The sequence below is a fragment of the Sphaerodactylus townsendi genome, linkage group LG11 (assembly GCF_021028975.2).
Source record: "Sphaerodactylus townsendi isolate TG3544 linkage group LG11, MPM_Stown_v2.3, whole genome shotgun sequence".
Taxonomy (NCBI): Eukaryota; Metazoa; Chordata; class Lepidosauria; order Squamata; family Sphaerodactylidae; genus Sphaerodactylus; species Sphaerodactylus townsendi.
The window spans coordinates 75,978,608-75,998,607 of NC_059435.1; the positions used below are offsets into that span (position 1 = coordinate 75,978,608).

The window sequence follows — 20,000 nt, forward strand, 5'->3', positions numbered from 1 at the left end:
TGTGCTTACATTTTAAAAAAGCCAAACACAACCCCTTTGTTTATTTTCAAACAAAAGACAAACTGTGCTCAACCAGCCTCTAATCCTTCTATTTTGTTTTGGCTCTCGAAGTTTGATGAACTCCGCTGTTGGTCGTGCTATCAGATATGCTTGCATTCCATCTCCTCCGGACTTCCTGGAAGGGGTCACGTGGAATGGCCAGGATCCGGTCAACGAGTTTGTCCCCGTCGTTTGGATAACCCATCAACAGCCAGGAATTACCAGAAAGCCCTTGTCCTGGTTGACCTCGGAAAAGTCCCGAAGTTCAAATGGAGCGGCCCCGTGATTCCCAGTGTGTGGTTCATGTCACGGCTTGACTTGTTTATTTGTACAGCCAAATACTTCACTATTGTCCGGAGGTTCATTTCCTACTGTGGCAAATTATCTTTGAGTATAGCTTCCAGAAGAATGTTAATGAGAACAATAATAATAATAATAAGTAGAGTCTCATGCAGTTTCCCGAGGCCGCAGAGATGATCATTAAGATAAACGTTGAAGGCCTTCCCTAAAGAAATGGGGCCAACTCTCAAATTAAAATCCAGACTCTTCTTCAGCTCAGTACAACTGAGATGAGCATTGTCTATTTGTGGGGTGAATCCAGAAAAGAAGCTTTGGTAAATTAGCCTTGAAGGATTTTGCCTCACAACCATCTCACGGGAACATCTTCAAACATGGAACGTTTCAGGCCAAGAAGCACCTGCCTGTTATCTAGTAGCAGAGGTGGGATCCAGCAGGTTCCCACAGGTTCCCGAGAGTAGGTTACTCATTATTTGTGTGTGCCGAGAGGGGGTTACTAATGGGTGATTTTGCCACGTGATTTTGGCCTTAGTTACGCTCCTCCTCTCAGCAGTAGGGCACAGAACTTGAAGCAGTCTAGCAGGAGGTACACCGGCGTGCGTGGCAGCCTGCGCCTGCTTGCATTCGTTTCCGCCCAAGGACCGACGCAGCAGCTGCATCCTTGCCACAGCCCCGCCCAGGAATGCCCCGCCCCAGAATGCCCAGCCATGCCCCCGTCGTGCCCCGCCCAACCCCATTGGTGCTACGCCACAGTTTGAATCCCACCACCATGGGAACATGTTACTAACATTTTTGGATCCCACCACTGTCTAGTAGCGCCTATTCTTCTAACCTGATCGGATGGGGCAGGTGAGCCTAATCTTAGATCTCGGGAGCTTAGCAGAGACAGTGTCGGTCAGGGCTAGAATGAGAGAACACAAAGGAAGTCCAGAGTTGCTCTGCAGAGACGAGCAATAGCAAACTGCCTCTGTAGGTCTTTTGCTTGATTTAGATGGCCAGGCGGATCCAGTCTTGTCAGACTGTGGAAGCTAAGTAGGGTCAGCTCTGGTCAGTACTAGGATGGGAGACCACCAAAGAAGTCCAGGGTTGCTCCACAGAGGCAAGCAATAGCAAAGCATCAAAGTTCATCACCTGTCCTAACCTAGATTGCTAGGCTACCTATACTTAACCTGGGGCGTACAGACTGCCGCGGCGGTTAAGAAGGTCCAGCAAAGACTGTACTATCTGAGACTTTTAAGGAAACAACAACTGAATGGAAAACTCCTGGTGTCCTTTTACCGCTGTGCTATAGAGAGTGTCTTAACCTACTGCATCTGTGTACGGTTCTCCAGTTGCCCAGTGGCGGATAGGAAGGCGCTCCAAAGGGTGATCACTACTGCACAGAGGATTATCGGCTGCCCTCTCCCCTCCTTGGAAGAACTCGATAATTTCCCAAGCCTAAAGAAAGCCCAAAATATTCTGAGAGACCCGTCTCATCCAGCAACACTCTCTTTTTGAACTGTGACCATCCGGCAGACAAGACAGGTCTATCAAAACTAGGACAAAGAGGCTTAGAGACAGCTTCTACTCTAGAGCTGTGGCGATGCTGAACTCTATGGCTTCGTGTTGATGTGTTTGGGGCTGTGTAGGGATGGGTGGAGGAAGGGGAAAGTGAGGATGGGGTCTGAGTCTGAAATTGTGTGCATCCAGGAATGCTGCTGTAAATTTCGTTGTGCGTGCAGGGGCCACATATAATTTGTGCTAGCAGCACCAAAATTTCAGGGTATCTTTAGGAAACTCTCCTGATGATACCTCCCAGGTTTGGTGAGATTTGGTCAAAGGGGCACAAAGTTATGGAATGCCAAAGGGGGTGCCCCATTGTTTCCAGTGGGAGCTAATAGGAGATGGGGGCTACACCTTTAAGGGCCCATAACTTTGGACCCCCTGAACCAAACTTCGCCAAACCTGGATGGAATCATCAGGAAAGTCTCCTAAATATACCCTGAAAGTTTGGTGCTGCTAGCTTAACAATTGCACCCCTGAAAGCAGGCACCTCCCCCAAATTTCCCCAGATTCTCCTTTTAAATCCACCCCCTTCACCATGGATTTAAAGAGAGAATCTGAGGTCCCCAGTTTAAACATTGAAAGTGATACTGTTTTACGGTGGGGGAGAATCCACCCCCAAACAGCATCACTTTCACTGTTGATTTAACTGGGGACCCAGATTCTCCCTCTAAGGTGAATTTAAAAGGAGAATCTAGCTTCCTAGTTTAAACACCATTGAAAATGATGCTGTTTGGGGGTGAATTCCAGCATCAAAGCAGCTGCCCATGGGGGGGGGGTGTGTGTGCAAAACTCAGATCTTGCACCTGGGGCTGCCAGCTGGGAGCCCAGCCGGTGATGGGGTGGGCGGGGCAGGGGAGTCTGCTGTCCCTGGCCTCGGAAAGCTGCTTTTATAAGCACTGAGCCCGGGGCTTGTGGAGACATGGCCACGCCCCATGGGGCAGGTGGGGGCGTGGCCCCTCCTCCCAAACCCACCCCATACAAAATCTATGCCTACGTCCCTGGCGTGCACAATGACAATAAAACGCTTATGCTTATGAACGCTGGACATTATCTGGGCTAGTGCTCTTTCCGTCACCCCGGTTTTCCCTTCCCCTCCATCGTCCATAAAGCGTCCCATGACCCCGAGGTCTGTTGTTTTGCAACGCAGAATGTGTTGACCATGACAGAGACCAGTTTCCAAGACAGCAGCTGAATAAACAAGGGGGGCCTTTGGCTTTCTTCTGGCCTATCATTATCGAAAAACCTTGTCAGCAGGATCCGCGTTGCCGTTGGGTTTTTTGACGGCGGCTGTCAAAAGAAGGCCTGGCTTCGTTCTCCCGCCGCAGACAGTGGGCCGATGTTGTGGGGAGCGGCTTGGAAGCAGGAGGAGTAGAAAAGGCCCCTGTGACTCCGAAGGCAATTTGCCTGCATCCAGTTCCCCGGAGGCCCGGCTCGGGGACTCTGTCTTAGACAAAATATGCTCATCCCATTCTCTTCATAGGTGCCATGAATCAGGACAGAGGGAGGGGACTCCTGCCCCCCCCCCCACTTTTTTCCAGAGTTGAAAGCCTCTGGTGAGGAGCTATTTACATAAGAACATAAGAACATAAGAACAAGCCAGCTGGATCAGACCAGAGTCCATCGAGTCCAGCTCTCTGCTACTCGCAGTGGCCCACCAGGTGCCTTTGGGAGCTCACATGCAGGAAGTGAAAGCAATGGCCTTCTGCTGCTGCTGCTCCCGATCACCTGGTCTGCTAAGGCATTTGCAATCTCAGATCAAGGAGGATCAAGATTGGTAACCATAGATTGACTTCTCCTCCATCAATCTGTCCAAGCCCCTTTTAAAGCTATCCAGGTGAGTGGCCATCACCACCTCCTGTGGCAGCATATTCCAAACACCAATCACACGTTCCGTGAAGAAGTGTTTCCTTTTATTAGTCCCAATTCTTCCCCCCAGCATTTTCAAGGGATGCCCCCTGGTTCTAGTATTGTGAGAAAGAGAGAACAATTTCTCTCTGTCCACATTTTCTACCCCATGCATAATTTTATAGACTTCAATCGTATCCCCCCTCAGACGTCTCCTCTCCAAACAAAAGAGCCCCAAACGCTGCAGCCTCTCCTCCTAGGGAAGGTGCTCCAATCCTTCAATCATCCTTGTTGCCCTTCTCTGCACTTTTTCTATCTCTTCGGTATCCTTTTTGAGATGTGGCGACCATAACTTTGGTACTGATGTCCCTTAGAATCATAAAGGTGTCCCCCACAAAGCTCTCCTGTGTCAAATGAGCGCCTGCTGACTTTAAAACTGAAATCACTTGCAGCTGCTACGTGGATGAGGGGAAATTCGATTGAATTGGAAACCAGGCACTTTGCAACTAGATCTTTCTCTGCAAAACCACAAAATTCAGGGCTTTCCTGCATTCTCATATGTCTGGCATGCGAGTACCTGTTTCTGGGGGTGGAGTCTGCTCTGCATGTGTTTTGCTCCATCTAGTGGTTGGTTTCATATTGCATCTGTTTATGTCCAGCATTTCAAACCCGCAGTTTAAATCTGCAGGGAGATATCCTGGTCATAAATTGGTGTCATATCGAATCAAGAGCCAGTGGAATGTAGCAGTTAAGCTGTCAGACTAGGATCTGGGAAATCCAGGTTCAAATCCCTGCTCTCACCAGGGTGGGGCAGTGGGGAGGAGTGGTGAACTCTAATCTGGTTTTATTTCCCATTCCTATATACGAGGAGCAGACTCTTTTCTGGTTAGCTAGTTGTTTCTATGCACCTATCTATGAAGCTTGCTGGATTACCTTTGGGCCAGTCCCAGAGGTGGGATCCAGCAGATTCTCACAGGTTCCCGAGAGTAGGTGACTAATTATTTGTGTGTGCCGAGAGGGGGTTGCTAATCAGTGATTTTGCCACGTGATTTTGGCCTTAGTTACGTTCCTCCTCTCAGCAGTAGCGCGCAGAACTTGAAGCAGTCTAGCAGGAGGTGCGCCAGCGTGTGTGGCAGCCTGCACCTGCGTGCATTCGTTTCCCGCCCAAGGCGTCCTTGCCACAGCCCTGCCCAGGAATGCCCCGCCCCAGGATGCCCGGCCACGCCCCCGTCGTGTCCCGCCCAGCCCCATTGGCGCTACGCCACAGTTTGAATCCCACCACCATGGGAACCTGTTCCTAAAATTTTTGGATCCCACCACTGGCCAGTCCCAGTTCTCTGAGAACTCTCTCAGCCCCACCTACTTCACAGGGTGTCAGTTGTGGGGGGAGGAGGGGAAAAGGAGTTTGTAAGCCCCTATGAGTCTCCTTATAGGAGAGAAAGGCGAGTATAAATCCACTCTTCTTCCATGCATGATGTTCATCAGGGTGTTCATTGCTCTGACAGGCAGGAAAATTGATCCCGGCATTTGCCTTTGTGGGGGGTGGAGAGGGCGGGGAAATCGAGCTGAACAGCCAAGCCTTCCCCCAGAAGAATTCTGTATCTGCAGTCGATTAGCTCCCAATTGGACTATAGGGGAAAGAAACATTTTCCAAGCCAAACGTTTTTAATATAAGGCAAGAACATACGGAAAAGCGATGTCTTATTATCTGCGCTATTACTTGTGGGCAAGGGCAGCTGTACAGGAGGAGAGAGCGCTGGCAGCACATCCGCGCGGCAAATATGCCCCAACTGTGCCCAAAGAGGCTCTGGAAACAGTCGCTTCTTGGGACTGCCAGTCAAATCTGAAGACCGCTTACCTTGGAGGATTCTGTGGCATAAACGCCAACAGCCCACTCTCTTTGCTATTCTTGTGCACTCACGTTGCCCTCCCATTTACCGTATCGTAGGAGGTTAAGAGCTCGTGCATCTAATCTGGAGGAACCGGGTTTGATTCCCAGCTCTGCCGCCTGAGCTGTGGAGGCTTCTCTGGGGAATTCAGATTAGCCTGTGCACTCCCACACACGCCAGCTGGGTGACCTTGGGCTAGTCACAGCTTCTCGTAGCTCTCTCAGCCCCACATACCTCACAGGGTGTTTGTTGTGAGGGGGGAAGGGCAAGGAGATTGTCAGCCCCTTTGAGTCTCCTGCAGGAGAGAAAGGGGGGATATACATCCAAACTCCTCCTCCTCCTCCTCCTCCTCCTCCTCCTCCTCCTCCTCCTCTTCTTCTTCTTCTTCTTCTTCTTCTTCTTCTTCTTCTTCTATGGCACACCTTTTGCTGCATTTCCCTTCACTTGACGGACTGATTGATTGATTGATTGATTGATTGATTGATTGATTGATTGATTGATTGATTGATTGATTGATTGTGCAATTCTTCTCCTTCTTGGCTTTCATTTGCCCGCATGGTGTAGTGCAGGGGTCTGCAACCTGCGGCTCTCCAGATGTCCGTGGACTACAATTCCGATCAGCCCCTGCTAGCGTGGGGCTGATGGGATTTGTAGTCCATGAACATCTGGAGAGCCGCAGGTTGCAGACCCCTGCTGTAGTGGCTAAAAGTGGCAGACTCTAATCCGGAGAACAGGGTTTGATTCCCCATTCCTACATGTGATCTGTGGACTCTGATCTGGAGCACTGGGTTTGATTCCCCACTCCTCCACACGAGCAGCAGAGTCTTATCTGGTGAACTGGGTTTGTTTCCCTGCTCCTCCACATGAAGCCTGCTGGGTGACCTTGGGCCTGTCACAGTTCTCTCAGAACTCTCTCAGCCCCAACTGCCTCACAAGGGGTCTGTTGTGGGGACAGGAGGAGAAGGATTTTGTATGCTGCTTTGAGTCTCCTTACAAATGAGAAAAGCAGGATATAAAATCAAATCTTCTTTTCCATTGCCATTTCTTTTGAACTCGAGTGAGCGGTTCAGCCATAGTCTTGCCACCTCTGGACTATGGAACACCTGGAGATTTGGGGGGAAGGCTGGTGAGGGAGGGGTTTGAGGAGGGGCAGGACTTCAGTGGTATATAATACCATAGACTCCACCCTCGAAGGAAGCCATTTTCTGTGGTCTAGAGATCAGTTCTAATTCCAGCTTGCAGTTAAAATTAGTCAGGCTGCCTAAATGATTAATGGTGAAAGTTGCTTTTATCCAGTATACCAGTTCATGTTAGTTTATTTTAAGCAAGAAGATTATAAATGCAATCCATTTTATTTTGTATTAGATTATATTTGAGTCTGCTGATCAAGGATTATATGCAGTGGTGGGATCCAAAATTTTTAGTAACAGGTTCCCATGGTGGTGGGATTGAAACTGTGGCGTAGCATTAATGGGGCTGGGCGGGGCATTCTGGGGGCGTGGCCGGGCATTCCGGGGGCGGGGCATTCCTGGGCGGGGCTGTGGCAAGGACGCAGCCGCTGCGAAAAATATATCAGTTCTACTTCTTGGAGATCCAGTTGAGGGATAGCAAATCTGTTCCGCAGGGGGTACGCCTTGAGCCTGCCCCAGACTTTACATCTCTCTGAGCATTCAATACATGAAAAGTAATCACAGTTCAGCATCAAGAAAAGAAACAAACGAAACCCCGAAAGTCCTTACCTTGGATCTGCTCGTTGTTGAATTCAAGCTGGAAAAGATTTTTTAAAGAAAACAGTGAGTTAATTTTCAAGAAGACCCCAGGCAAGAATCATGCAAAACCAAAAGGCAATCGATTTGACTGTATTTAAGAATGTATCACACGTGGATGCTCGTTTTTTTTACTCCAAAGCGTTTCTTCTCTGCTCTAACCAGAGGCATGTCTAGGAAAAATGTAGCCTGTTGGAAAATCTGAGTTTTTCACCCGCCCCCCCACCAGTACGGGCAGCCCCCCTCCCACACCATGACCAAACCATTTTTTTTGCACCGGGTCAGTGTATGGACCTGGGGAGAAGGAGGAGGGGTGTGGGGGCGATTTTCCGCCCCCCACAGGACTAAATAGCTGAAGCTATTGACCTTTAAGGCCTTACGCGGTCTGGGACCCTCGTATCTTCGAGACCGCATCACCCCATGTGTCCCCACACGGCCTCTTCGTTCAGCTGAGGCCAATCTACTGGTGGTCCCTGGCCCCTCAATGATGCGGCTGGCCTCCACACGGGCCAGGGCCTTCACGGATCTGGCCCCGGCCTGGTGGAACACTCTCCCTCCAGCTGTCTTAGCGAGTTCCGCAGGGCCTGCAAGACGGAGTTGTTCCGCCAGGCCTTTGGAGGTACCAGCCGCTGAAGGTGCCCCCGCCCCCGCTTTGGCTTTTCACATCTAAGCCCTTCATCTGATGGGACTCGCCGTCCCTCCCTTTTAGGGAGGATTTAACTAAACATGGGGTTTTGCGGGACGCCTCTGATTATTATTAATTTTATTGCTGTTTTAAAGGTTTTGGAATTTAGGATTTTATGCTGTACTGAAAATTTTATGCTATACACCGCCTGGAGCCCCTCGGGGATGGGGCGGTATAAAAATCTAACTAATGAATGAATGAATGAATGAATGAATGAATGAATGAATGAATGAATGAATGAATGAACAAGCAAGCCCGGGGACATTTGGCCCCATATGTTCCCCTGGGCAGATATGCCCCTGGCTCTGACCTAACTGATTACAATATGCATTTGTGAGTTTCTTCTTTACAACACTCAGCGTGTGTCACGATTACAGTGTCGTACTAGGATGAGGGAGAACCAGGTTTGAATCCCACTCTGCCACGGAAGTTCGCAGGGTAGCCTTGGGCCACATTGTCGGCCTAGCCCACCTCACAGGGTCATTGTATGGATAAAGCAGAGGTGAGGAGAACGATGTTAGTAACACTTGGGAAGAAAAAGAAGAGTTTGGATTTATACCCCGCTTTTCTCAATTGTAAAAAGTTTCCAAGAGGCTTCCAAAGTTCTCCCCTTCCTCTCCCCAGGACAGATGCCTCACGAGGCAGGTAGGGCTGAGAGAGTTCTGAGAGAACTGTGGTCATCATTGCATAGAAGAAGAGGATGAGGAGGAAGAAGAATTCGTACTTATACCCCACTTTCCTCAACCATAAGGAGCCTCTGAGCAGCTTACAAACTCCTTCCCTTCCTCTCCCCACAACAGACACCTTATGAGGCAGGTGGGACAGGTGAGAGGGTTCTGAACAAACTGAAACTAACCTAAGGTTACCTAGCTGGCTTCATTCATTCATTCATTCATTCATTCATTCATTCATTCATTCATTCATTCATTCATTCATTCATTCATTGATTTGATTTGATTTGATTTGATTTGATTTGATTTGATTTGATTTGATTTGATTTGATTTGATTTGATTTGGAAACCACCCACTTCCAAAGGGCTCTGGGCAGTGTACAGTAAATGTAAATACAATAATACAAATACAGCAATGCATAATACATTAAAATTCATAATCAGATCTATAAGACATATAAAAACATAGCAGCATACAGTCGTCAGTAAGTTGGCCTCTGCCGACTGCAGAGCCCACCTTGGGTCATATGAGGTGAGACAGTTGCGAAGGTATGAGGGTCCCAGGCCGCGAAGGGCCTTAAAGGTTATCACCAGCACCTTGAAGGTGATCCGGATACATGTGGAGGAGCGAGAAACATACCCAGGTTAGAATCCACCACTCTTAACCACTACACCATGCGGGCTCTCTGGGAGAACGTTGGGATATAAACGAAGTACACATTGCTGGGCGGGGCTGTGGCAAGGACACAGCCGCCGCACCGGTCCTTGGGCGGGAAACGAATGCACGCAGGCGCAGGCTGCCACGCACACCGGTGCACCTCCTGCTAGACAACTTCAAGTTCTGCGCGCGACTGCTGAGAGGAGGGGCGTAACTAAGGCAAAAAATCACATGGCAAAATCACCCATTAGTAACCCCCTCTCGGCACACACAAATAATGAGTAACCTACTCTTGGGAACCTGTGAGAACCCGCTGGATCCCACCTCTGTTTCTAAGGTGGTACTAGACTGAAATCCAGGCGTTCTACTGCAGATAAACAAGGCTTTGACACAATATAAATGGCAACCCATCTGCTAACTACCTGCCGAATGATGCATTCCATTCGGAGTCGCTGAACTGATATCTCCCTCTGTGGCTGTAGCATTAATCTTAGAACATTTTAAAAAAAAGCTGAAACAGAATGTGCCATGAAAAAAGGCGCATTTGGGGGGGGGGGGAGAGATAGAGGAGAAAGTCAGAGGCCTCCGTGGGTGTCTATTTAAAAAGGGAACTGTGGAAAAAGAAATTGTGTTCGCTGTAACCACACTGGTTCCCTATTTCACAAGTACATTGACAACGGCGCACGTAGCTGTATCTCAGCCTTACAAACGGCTGCTGGAACTAATATACTGTGCAAGGCCAACAGAACACATGTCCCTGGAGGACGGTTTTCAACAAGCATCCTTGGAGGGGAGGGGGGGGGTCTAATGAGGACCATCTCCTTAAGCCTGTGCTTGCTGGCTCTGGTTCTTTTGAGTCCTAACCCGAGTTGACAGGGAGGCTTTTGGGCCGTAAGATGATCGCCTCCCTCCTTTGATTGAGAACATTCCCCCAGCCTGGTCCACAGCCCGGGGGAACCAATCTGAAACCCCAGCGGAGCGGAGCAACAGCCGTTTGGGAGGAGCGCGCTGCGTTTCCTGGCAAGCGTCCGCCACCAGAAATGTAAAACATTTTTACCGCTGGCCTGATCCCCTGCTAATGGCCTTTGGAAACATGAGCGCGGGATCTCGAACGGCAGGCCTCAAACGATCTGGCCGCCTCCTCTGCTTTTCCCCTGGGCAGCCAACCAATTGGGGGGGAAATAAAGCTAGCCAGGACTTTTTCGTTTTGGGACAGTTGCCCGGAAAGCAAAGGACAGGCTGGGAAACCCACCCGCTTAACTGTTTTGTGTTTAAAACAAAAGGGAAAAGGCCAGTGTCTGGTCTTCACCCCTGGACATTCCTGTAACCTCTGCATTCTTCTGTCCCCAAATCCAGTGGTGGGATGCAGCCGGTTCGCAACACTTTGGCAGAACCGGGTGTTAAAATGGTGCTTGTAAACAACCAGTTGTTAAATTATTTGAATCCCACCACCGCAACCGGTTGTTAAGTTCCTGTTCCTCACCAGAGACTATTGAGAAAACTCAGCAATGAAGGAATAAGAGGGGAAGTCCTCCTATGGATTAAAAACTGGTTGAGAAACAGGAAGCAAAGAGTGGGTGTAAATGGGAAGTTCTCACAATGGAGAGATGTAGGGAGTGGTGTCCCCCAAGGATCCGTATTGGGACCAGTGCTCTTTAACCTATTCATAAATGACCTGGAAGTAGGGGTGGGTAAAGCGTGCGCCAAGTTTTGCAGATGATACCAAATTATGTAGGGTGGTGAGAACCACAGTAGTTGGATTGCTAAGAGCTCCAAGCGGACCTTGATAAATTAGGTGAGTGGGCTCAGAAATGGCAAATGCAGTTCAATGTAGCAAAATGTAAAGTGATGCAATAATAGGCAGCAAAATCCAAACTTCACATACACGCTACAGGGGTCAGTGCTATCAGTCACAGACCAGGAAAGGGATTTGGGCGTCTTAGTGGATAGTTCCATGGGAATGTCAACTCAATGCACGGCAGCTGTGAAAAAGGCAAACTCTATGCTGGGGATAATTTGGAAAGGAATTGATAATAACACTGCAAAGATTGTCATGCCCTTATATAAAGCAGTGGTGCGACCGCACTTGGAGTACTGTGTCCAGTTCTGGTCGCCACATCTCAAAAAGGATATTGAGGAGATAGAAAAAGTGCAGAGAAGGGCAACGAGGATGATTGAGGGACTGGAGCACCTTCCCTATGAGGAGAGGCTGCAGCATTTGGGACTCTTTAGTTTGGAGAGGAGACGTCTGAGGGGGGATATGATTGAAGTCTATAAAATGATGCATGGGGTAGAAAATGTTGACAGAGAGACATTTTTCTCTCTTTCTCACAATACTAGAACCAGGGGGCATCCATTGAAAATGCTGGGGGGAAGAATTAGGACTAATAAAAGGAAACACTTCTTCACACAACGTGTGATTGGTGTTTGGAATATGCTGCCACAGGAGGTGGTGATGGCCACTCACCTGGATAGCTTTAAAAGGGGCTTGGACAGATTTATGGAGGAGAAGTCTATCTATGGCTACCAATCTTGATCCTCTTTGATCTGAGATTGCAGATGCCTTAACAGACCAGGTGCTCGGGAGCAACAGCCACAGAAGGCCATTGCTTTCACATCCTGCACATGAGCTCCCAAAGGCACCTGGTGGGCCACTGCGAGTAGCAGAGAGCTGGACTAGATGGACTCTGGTCTGATCCAGCTGGCTTGTTCTTATGTTCTTAAGTTATTTGAATCCCGCCACTGCCCAAATCTCATAAAAATGGCATGGCTGCACTTGTATCAGAGGTGGGATCCAGCAGGTTCTCACAGGTTCCCAAGAGTAGGTTACTAATTATTTGTGTGTGCCGAGAGGGGGTTACTAATTGGTGATTTTGCCACGTGATTTTTGCCTTAGTTACGCCCTTCCTCTCAATAGTAGCGCGCAGAACTTGAAGCAGTCTAGCAGGAGATGCACCGGCGTGCGTGGCAGCCTGCGCCTGCGTGCATTCGTTTCCCGCCCAAGGACTGGCGCAGCGGCTGCATCCTTGCCACAGCCCCGCCCAGGAATGCCCCGCCCCCAGAATGCCCGGCCACACCCCCATCGTGCCCCGCCCAGCCCCATTGGTGCTACACCACAGTTTGAATCCCACCACCATGGGAACCTGTTACTAAAATTTTTGGATCCCACCACTGACTTGTATGCATCCAAACTATGGCTGCGGCACTCTCTCGAGCCTATGTCTCTAAGGCCAACGGTCTCCAGGAAAGGCTCGGAGATCCCCAGGAATTACAACTGATCTTCAGACCACAGAGATGTCGAAAATGGCTTCTCTGGATGGTGGGTCCTCTACCATTATACCCAGTGGTGGGATCCAAAAAATTTAATAACAGGTTCCAATGGTGGTGGGATTCAAACAGTGGCGCCACCGCACACACGCCCCTCCAGTCCCTATTGGGCAGGGAGGTTGCTTTAGTAACCCCTTCTCGGCACTCAGGAAAAATTAGTAACCACTTCTAGAGAAGTGGTGAGAACTGGTTGGATCTCACCTCTGATTATACCTTGCTGATGGTCCTTCAGCAGTGGCGTAGGAGGTTAAGAGCTCGTGTATCTAATCCGGAGGAACCGGGTTTGATTCCCAGCTCTGTCGCTTGAGTTGTGGAGGCTTATCTGGGGAATTCAGATTAGCCTGTACACTCACACACACGCCAGCTGGGTGACCTTGGGCTAGTCACAGCTTCTCGGAGCTCTCTCAGCCCCACCTACCTCACAGGGTGTTTGTTGTGGGGGGGGAGGAAGGGCAAGAAGATTGTAAGCCCCTTTGAGTCTCCTGCAGGAGAGAAAGGGGGGATATAAATCCAAACTCTTCTTCTTCTTCTTCTTCCCCTCATCAGGAATCACCCTGTCCAGGATCTGCCTTCCTCCCCCCCCCCCCCAAAAAAAATGTCCAGGAATTTCTCATCCCAAAGATGACAATCCTATGTACCCCACAAGGTTATTGTTAGAATAAGGTGGAGAAGGAAAGGTTATGATAACCTGCTTTGCCTCCTCATGGGGGAGAAAATTGGGAACTTTCTGACTGTCAGGGCTGTTTGACAGTGGGATTCATGGTCTCAGAGAGAGGTGGAGTCTCTTTCTTTGGAGGTTTTTAAACAGACGCTGGATGAACATCTGTCGAGAGTGCTTTGATTGTGTTATTCCTGCATGGCAGGGGGTTGGACTTGATGGCCCTGGTTGTCTCGTTCAACTCTATGATTCTGTACAAATACACAAATAAATAAAAATGCATACATTACAGCAGGGGTGTTGAATTCATTTGTTACGAGGGCTGGATAGGACATACAGGGGCGTAATGCCCATTGGGCAAGGTGGGCAGCTGCCCAGGGCATCACCTTGTGGGGGGGCATCAAAATGCAGAGTTCGTTTTTGGGTATTTTTAGTGGTTTTCCATTTTTGGCCTGCAGGGGGCGCATCTTTTAGGCTAGCGGCACCAAAATTTCAGCGTATCATCAGGAGACTGACCTTATGCTACCCCCCCCCCCCCAAATTTGGTGTGGTTTGGTTCAGGAAGTCCAAAGTTATGGACTCCCAAAGGACTCCTTTGGACTCCTTGAACCAAACCTTACCAAACTTGGGGGGCAGCATAAGGACAGTCTCCTGATGATACGCTGAAATTGTGGTGCTGATATGTCTAAAAATGCACCCCCTGCAGGCACCAATGTCCTGGTGCAAAAAAAATTTGGTCGTGGTGGAGTGGCCGCCCGGGGGGGGGGGGGGGCATCCAACTCAGGTTTTGCCCAGGGCTCCAGTTTGCCTCGTTACACCCCTGAGGACATAAATGTAACTGGGTTGGGGAGGGGGGTTGGTTTGCAGGCCTGATAACCCCTCTCAAGGGCCCAGCTCCGGCCCCCAGCCCCCATGGTTAACACCCCCCGCATTACAGTCTCTCACACAAGGTACTGCTCACACAAATGCCTTTAACTGCTTGCGGGAGGAATAAAATACAGCCCCTCTCACTGCAATGACCACATTTCAAGTTTCCTATCCCTGCTCTTTCGATTCCTCTTTCACTTCTCCCTGGTGTAAATCCAACCTGCAATGTTTTCAATTAACTTTAGCTGGATTTGAAAGTAAAGAAGGTACCGCTTCGCTTGAACGGTTTTGGAAAACAATTTTATCTATATGTTTTTTGGTACTTTTTGTTAACGTTTCTATGCAAATATTCTGCTTTCTCCCAAGATTTTTGTGACTATATATGGAAATTATATAAGTAGTTTCTTATTTTGTACCTATCATCACATATGAAATGAGAACAAAAACTTGTGATGTTTCATGTTCTGTTTCTTCACAGATTGTATTGATTTATGCCAGGTAATCTGGTCTAAGCCTCAGTGAGAAAAGAGGGATATGGAATGAATAAATATTCTTCATGGTAATTTGAAATTTTTTTTAAAAAAAATCTTGCCCACTTTATCGTGGGTTCCTGGTGAGCGGCAAATATCTGTCTGTGGGTTTTCAAAGAGAAGAACAGACCAGAAATGGGAAATGTTAAAACCCTACTGTTTAACGGGAGTATTTACAGGTGTTCAGATCCATAGGATGAATGGGCTATTTCAGAGAGATCGGGTCCACCAATTATCTCTGGAGGATCCTCTAATTCTTGTTGTTCACCGCCCGGAGCCCTTTGGGGATCAGGCGGTATAGAAATTGAAGGAAGGAAGGAAGGAAGGAAGGAAGGAAGGAAGGAAGGAAGGAAGGAAGGAAGGAAGGAAGGAAGGAAGGAAGGAAGGAAGGAAGGAAGGAAGGAAGGAAGGAAGGAAGGAATAAATAAATAACCTGAGTATGCAATTTCAGAAAACAGAGAATGAGAACATGTACCTCACAGGGTTGGTGTGAGGATACAATTAGGAAAGTGGTGGGGAGAGAGCCATGTATGTTTTGCTGGGGGTAGGAGGTGATTTGTGAGAGATGATGCTGATGTTTGTTTGGTAAACCTTCTGATGGGGGGATGACTTGTGAGAGATTTACATGCTTAAAAGTTAATTCCCCTTGCACTGTTTTGGAGGTGTTTCTCAGGCTAGCAGCCTACCTCACAGGGTTGGTGTGATGACACAATTAGGAAAGTAGTGGGGAGAAAGCCATGTATGTTTTGTTGGGGGTGGGGGGGTGTTTTGTGAGCTGGTGCAAAAAATCATTGTTTGGTCATTGTGAAGGAGGGTGGCCACCTATGCCGGGGCAGGGGTGGGGTGGGGCGCCAAGCTCAGGTTTTGTCCCCGGGCTCCAGTTTGCCTAGATACGCCTCTGCCAGGCACGGAGCTGAGACCATGGAAAAAGGTTCGCCCATTCCGCTGTTCAAGGGAAGAAGAGCAGAGCCAGAGAAGGAAAATACACAACAACCCGACCTCCTGGGGCACTGTCAGGGGGATTATATCTTGCTGATTGAGATGCACTCCTAACTCAGTGTAATTGCTACAAGTTATATGTCGCCAGCCTGCTATATGTCATCACTGCCATTCTGGGACATTCTTTCCTTGATCTGTGCTTTAGGGCTTCACACACCGAGTAGACAACTAGGGTTTCCCCTGACACATTTAGTCTCATGGAAAACGGGATTGTTTCCTCTGTCCTGTGGGGGTAGCATGCCAGTTGGCTCTATCTCTATCTATCGCCAACCTTGGGGCACCTTAGCTCCAAACTATTCAATTCAATTCAATTCAATTCAATAAGCCTTTATTGCCACATACACGATAATATAAAAATACAGTTCCAGTTAAAAAGTGAATAGTAAAAAACTTCGCGTTTGTCACACACTCAGTTTACAAACTTCTGACAAAAACTTTGCCACTATAAGGCAACAATGAAAATCCTGACAATTTAGAAGCGTAACTACTTTATCTGATTCAGTATAATCAATCATAGAGTCCAAAGCTTGAGATAACAGACTGGATCGGAGTTCTTGGTATAATAAGCAGTTCAGGAGAATGTGTGGGATGGAATCCAGCTGTCCTAGGCTACAGGGACAGAACCTCTTATCGCTTGGAAGACCTTCAAGTCTTCCTCTATGTAGCGGAGATGGCATGATGGCCCCTTAGCTCCAAACTAGCTCTTTCTCACATTCCTTGGGAGAAGGGAAGGGAATAACATTGGAATAAAACGGCTAGCAAAAGCCAGGATCCCCAAAACAGGCTTTGTCCAGCTGGGTGCTTCAATGCCGATACAGAGTCCATTTATTGATTCAAGGTTCGAGACCTAACAGGCATCCACAAGTAAGTGTTCTATTTCAGACAGCGAAAAATCAACAGGAGCCAGGTAAATCGCAAAGAAGAGGGAGAGTTCTTCTGCTATTCAAAGCCTGGCTACCTTTCCAACCGCTGCCCCGTATCCCCAGACGTAGAAGCAAAGAAAAACAAGCGAGTGAGAAACCCCCTCGATGTCAAAGTTATCTGTGAAAATGGACTAGGGAGCATCTATTACCGTGTTTCCCCGAAAACAAGACAGTGTCTTATATTAATTTTTGCTCCCAAAGATGCGTTATGTCTTATTTTCAGGGGATGTCTTATATTTCTGTGTTCTGTTCGTCGGGCATGCTTCCAAACAAAAACTTTGCTACGTCTTACTTTCAGGGGATGCCTTATATTTCGCACTTCAGCAAAACCTCTACTACGTCTTATTTTCAGGGGATGTCTTATATTCGGGGAAACAGGGTATTATGTATATTACAAACCATACATCACCTACATGGAATACAGGAGGCCGGGGGAAGATTGACCGTTGCCTGACCCCCAAACTCTCGTAAGGAAAAACAGTAGTGTTTCTCACTGCTATCTTTTCGGGCAGGGTGTTTTATGAGAAGCAACAGAGAATACAACAGAGAGCAGGCCCTTCCTTTCTCTGCAGTTTTCCTGATGCACCTGTCTTGAAGATCACACCTCCTGGCTCTCACCTGTCCTAGAAGGTGGGAGCTCTCTAAGCGGGGGCACGGAACAATACGGTTGTTGACAGATTCAGGATTGTTTTTAACCTCGTGTCTGGGGAGCATTGCAGCGAACGTTCAAAAAGTGTGAACGCGGTTTACCCCAGGTTGTCAACGTTATCAAACTGAAAAACACACCTGCGAATGTTGGCCAAAGGATGCTTCTGACAGCACGGACTCACAGATAAGAATAATGATGCTGTGTGTGTGTGTGTGTGTGTGTGTGAGAGAGAGAGAGAGAGAGAGAGAGAGAGAGAGTGAGTGTGTGTGTGTGTGTACCAGAAAGGTTGAGCTAAAAATAAAACAGAAGTTTTATTGAAGGTTTTCATGGCCAGAACCGTTAGTTGGGGGTTTTCTGGGCCATGAGGCTGTGGTCTGGTAATTTTTGCTCCTTATGTTTCACCACAAAGAGAAATGCATCTTATTATGAAGAAGAAGAGTTTGGATTTATATCCCCCCTTCCTCTCCTGCAGGAGACTCAAAGGGGCTGACAATCTCCTTGCCCTTCCCCCCTCACAACAAACACCCTGTGAGGTAGGTGGGGCTGAGAGAGCTCCGAGAAGCTGTGACTAGCCCAAGGTCACCCAGCTGGCGTGTGTGGGAGTGCCCAGGCTAATCTGAATTCCCCAGAGAAGCCTCCACAGCTCAGGCGGCAGAGCTGGGAATCAAACCCGGTTCCTCCAGATCAGAGTGCACCTGCTCGTAACCTCCTACGCCACTGCTGCTCCATGACATGGAGGTTTTTAAACAGAGGTTCTTTGGAGGTTTTTAAACAGGGGTTGGATGAACATATGTCGGGAGTGCTTTGATTGTGTGTTCCTGCATGGCAGGGGGTTGGACTGGATGACCCGTGTGGTCTCTTCCAACTCTACCCTTCTATGATTCTATGCCTCTGAAGATGCAAGCCGTAGATACGGCTGAAATATTAAGAGCTAAAACTAGCACAGCATGGCCACACAGCCAGAAAAACCCACAACACCCCAAATAGAAGTTGCTTAATTGTGCGCACAACTTCATAAAAAGATTAAAAACCAAAGTCTCATCGAGTTCTTAAAACCACCCTGTATGTACTGTTTGGTAATGCCCGTACGGCACTGTGACTAGATCTGTTTTTGGTGTCAGAAAATATGTACACACATGCAAAAATAAATATATTTATGAATGCAAATGTGGTTCCAAATGCGAATGTAAATATGATGGCAAATGCTAGTGCAGTTTGATGGGCCTCTGAGTGTGCCAGCCCCAGATGCGAGGGAAACATGAGGAGTGAAAACTGGCAGACCACGACCACACTGCCCGGAAAACCCACGACAGCCAGTTAATTACAGCCACGAAAAAGCCTCTGACAAAACCTTCCCTGTTACTTCCATTTGGGCCACAGGAGGAGGAGGAGGAGGAGGAGGAGGAGGAAGAGGAAGAGGAAGAGGAAGAGGAAGAAGAAGAAGAAGAAGAAGAAGAAGAAGAAGAAGAAGAGGAGGAGGAGGAGGAGGAGGAGGAGGAGGAGGAGGAGGAGGAGGAGGAGGAGGAGGAGGAGTTTGGATTTATATCCCCCCTTTCTCTCCTGCAGGACACTCAAAGGGGCTGACAATCTCCTTGCCCTTCCCCCGTCCTCACAACAAACACCCTGTGAGGTAGGTGGGGCTGAGAGAGCTCCGAGAAGCTGTGACTAGCCCAAGGTCACCCAGCTGGCGTGTGTGGGAGTGTACAGGCTAATCCGAATTCCCCAGATAAGCCTCCACAGCTCAGGCGGCAGAGCTGGGAATCAAACCCGGTTCCTCCAGATTAGATACACGAGCTCTTAACCTCCTATGCCACTCCTACTCCAAGACTGATGAAGACCCCGGCAAGGGACTTTTGAAACAAGTAAGAAGCAGATGTGGTTTGCCACTGCCTTCCTCTATAGAGCCTTTCTTGCGGTACCTCAACCAGGAGGCCTTAAAAACAAGTGAAAAGGCTGAGGTGGTTTGCCATTGCCTTCCTCTGCAGTCTTTGGTGGTCTTGTGGCAACCCCAGCAAGGGGCTTTCAAGTCAAGTGGGAAGCAGAGGTAGTTTGCCATTGCCTTCCTCTGCAGAGCCTTCCTTGGTGGTCTCCCATCAAAGCTCAGACCCTGCTTAGCTTCCAACACAAGGTGAGACTGGGCTATGCCATGTTGCCTTCTCTCCTTCATCTCGCCTTTAGGATGACTTACCTTGATGTTAGCTGGGTTAAATTCAACTTCTTTGGGGGCCTCCGGCTCGGGTGGGGGAGCTGGCTTGGCGGCCGGCTTGGCCTCCTCTTTCTTGGGCTCCGCTTTCTTGGGTTCAGGCTTCTTGGGGGGCATCTTGCTGGGTCGCAGCGAAGGAGACGGGAACCACTTCGGGGAGGATCAAACAGAGCACCGGAGGTCCCTGTCAACGAGGTCTTTATTCACCTCTCGGCCCTTGAATGTCACACGTCGGGTTATGTGGCCTCCCCTCTCGCACATACCGCATCACACAATGGGGCCGTTGCTATAAAAGGGCAAGACGTTTGGCCCGGCTATTTTGGAGTGGGCTGCTTTTGGCATTGTTCTGAATTAGCGTCGAAATAGAAAGAGGGGTCAGGGGTATCAGGTACGGAGCCTGGAGCTGCGTCAAAATATGCCTGTCTCCGGGGGCAGGGTGGAGGGAAGCA

At 48.7% G+C, this 20,000-nt stretch overlaps 1 protein-coding gene across 1 annotated transcript in view; it reads right to left on the reverse strand.

Annotated features, from left to right (window-relative positions):
- The window catches only part of MYL3 (myosin light chain 3), a 25,349-nt gene extending 5,533 nt beyond the window's left edge, over positions 1–19,816 (reverse strand). Inside the window, exons 1-2 of the mRNA XM_048510513.1 lie at positions 19,537–19,816; positions 7,355–7,382 (exon numbers count right to left, since the gene is read on the reverse strand). Coding sequence (XP_048366470.1) covers positions 7,355–7,382; positions 19,537–19,668 — 160 coding nt within the window. The 5' untranslated portion in view covers positions 19,669–19,816. The remainder of the gene's footprint in view (positions 1–7,354; positions 7,383–19,536) is intronic.
- Positions 19,817–20,000: the final 184 nt, after the last annotated feature.